General features: G+C 29.3%; 1 protein-coding gene across 1 annotated transcript; it reads left to right on the forward strand.

Moving 5' to 3' along the window:
* The first annotated feature begins 713 nt into the window (after positions 1–713).
* Positions 714–1670, forward strand: LOC111688758. The gene is made up of 2 exons (XM_023451268.2): positions 714–1215; positions 1366–1670. The coding sequence occupies exons 1-2, from the start codon at positions 1137–1139 to the stop codon at positions 1653–1655; spliced, it is 369 nt and encodes a 122-aa protein (XP_023307036.2). The 5' UTR covers positions 714–1136; the 3' UTR covers positions 1656–1670.
* The last annotated feature ends 291 nt before the right edge of the window (positions 1671–1961 follow it).

The raw sequence follows: 1961 nt of genomic DNA on the forward strand, positions 1-1961 counted from the left end.
GTTCTAGTTCAGTTCTAGTTCAGTTCTAGCTCAGTTCTAGTTCAGTTCTAGTTCAGTTCTAGTTCAGTTCTAGTTCAGTTCTAGTTCAGTTCTAGTTCAGTTCTATTTTAGTTCTAGTTCAGTTGTATATCAGTTTAAGTTCAGTTGTAGATCAGTTCTAGTTTAATTCTAGTTCAGTTCTAGTTAATTCTCGTTTATGTTTTATCTTAGTTCTAGTTCAGTTCTATTCCAACACCAGTTTAGTTCCAGTTAATTCTATTTCAGTTCATTCATCGCAAATCAATGTCAACTTCACTCCTATTATCCATCTCTTTTTCAAAATTGTTGATCACTTACAAAGTGATCATTGTCACTCACAATTTGTCAAAGTATCTTATAGATCTCAACAGTAAAAGATACATGTGTAATTACTTTTTAACAGTTGTGCAAATATCCATCAGATTAAGAACGTATTAAACTTCTTTCGAGTATTGTTTGTCTTTTGAACTCTTTATTTTTGAGTAACAGACAACGCTAATTGAGACCTGCTGGGAAATAAATAAAATAACGAGGGAGAGTATCTGTATCTTTAGAGAAGATCAACAACAAGCATCCACGAAATTAAAATGTTTTATTAATATATCGCAATTAATGAGAGTGAAAAAAAGAGAGATACGGGCTTGAGTTTTCAAAACTGATGATGTTGTTGTTTTATTATTGTTTGATGATCGGTTGGGTTGTTTGCAGTCGGTAATGTTGTTTTTGGTATTTATATACACTATCGTATTGTTGTTGTTGTTGGAGATTGCTAACATTTTATTCGTAATGTTTTGTTTAACCATCATCATTCAACGTTTGAATAAAATCAAAATAAACAATTTAGTTGTTTCATAAACTCGCCATTGAGCAGGTCAGCTCGTTATTGTTTAATTTTTGTAAAAAATATAAATTTCGTTTCTAAATCTACGAAAAAAATCAGCTGGATCGCTAAATTGGTCATTGTTTTTATTACTTTTTTTTACAAAACGTATACAAAACACGGGAAATAAATAAAAATTTGACTAATTAATTAAAATTAAAAATAGTGTAGATTACAAATTAATGAATAATTTGTAAATTATAACAAATATTTATACAGTTATTAAAAGTGATCTAAAATGTTTATATTAAATACAAAACAACATTTATTTCAATTAACTTTCATTTTTCTGCTGCTGGAATTAATATTCATCCAGGGTAAATAAACGTCATTTAACTAGTAGATTAATTTAAATAATTTTGACATAAATATGTTAATCGAGTGTTAATTTATTAAAAACTTATCAAACAGTTAAATACATAATAATATGTTTAATAATCATTAAACATTTGTGCGTCTTCTTTTAGTCACCTTGGTCACCTCAGCCCCCTCACAATCTTTGCAAAACAATGGCATCGATGACAATTGCGTGCATACGCTTAAATATGAAAAACCAAGTTTCTTAAAACGTCACTTTGACATGTCATTCCTAAAGAAATTCTTTAAACATTGGATTCCCTTCACAAGTGCTGATCGTGTAAAGATGCAATTCTTTCTATATAAACGTGATTTTCCCGAATGTGGTCGTGAAATACGTACCGATGATGATGATAGTATAATATTGTCCGGTTTTAATGCCGATCATCCCACTAGGTAAGTGTTTTGGCTAATGACTAAGTACGTTTTGAAGAAAGTAGAAGTTGCAAATGTTATTAAAATGTAATATAAACATAAATATTTTTATCAATAATTCTTTTATCAGTTAAGTCTTATGTGTCGGCTTAAATAAAAGAATTCTGTGGAAGTATGTATACGAATATGACTTCTGAGTGAGTCATTTTATTGACCATTTACTTCCGCAAATGAACTAATTTTTTATGTATTTTACAATTAGTGTTAATATATTTCGGGTGCCCATTTCCTTCAGTTCTAGTTCAGTTTTAGTTAGGTTCTAGTTCAGTTC

Source organism: Lucilia cuprina, chromosome 2, assembly GCF_022045245.1.
Source record: "Lucilia cuprina isolate Lc7/37 chromosome 2, ASM2204524v1, whole genome shotgun sequence".
Taxonomy (NCBI): Eukaryota; Metazoa; Arthropoda; class Insecta; order Diptera; family Calliphoridae; genus Lucilia; species Lucilia cuprina.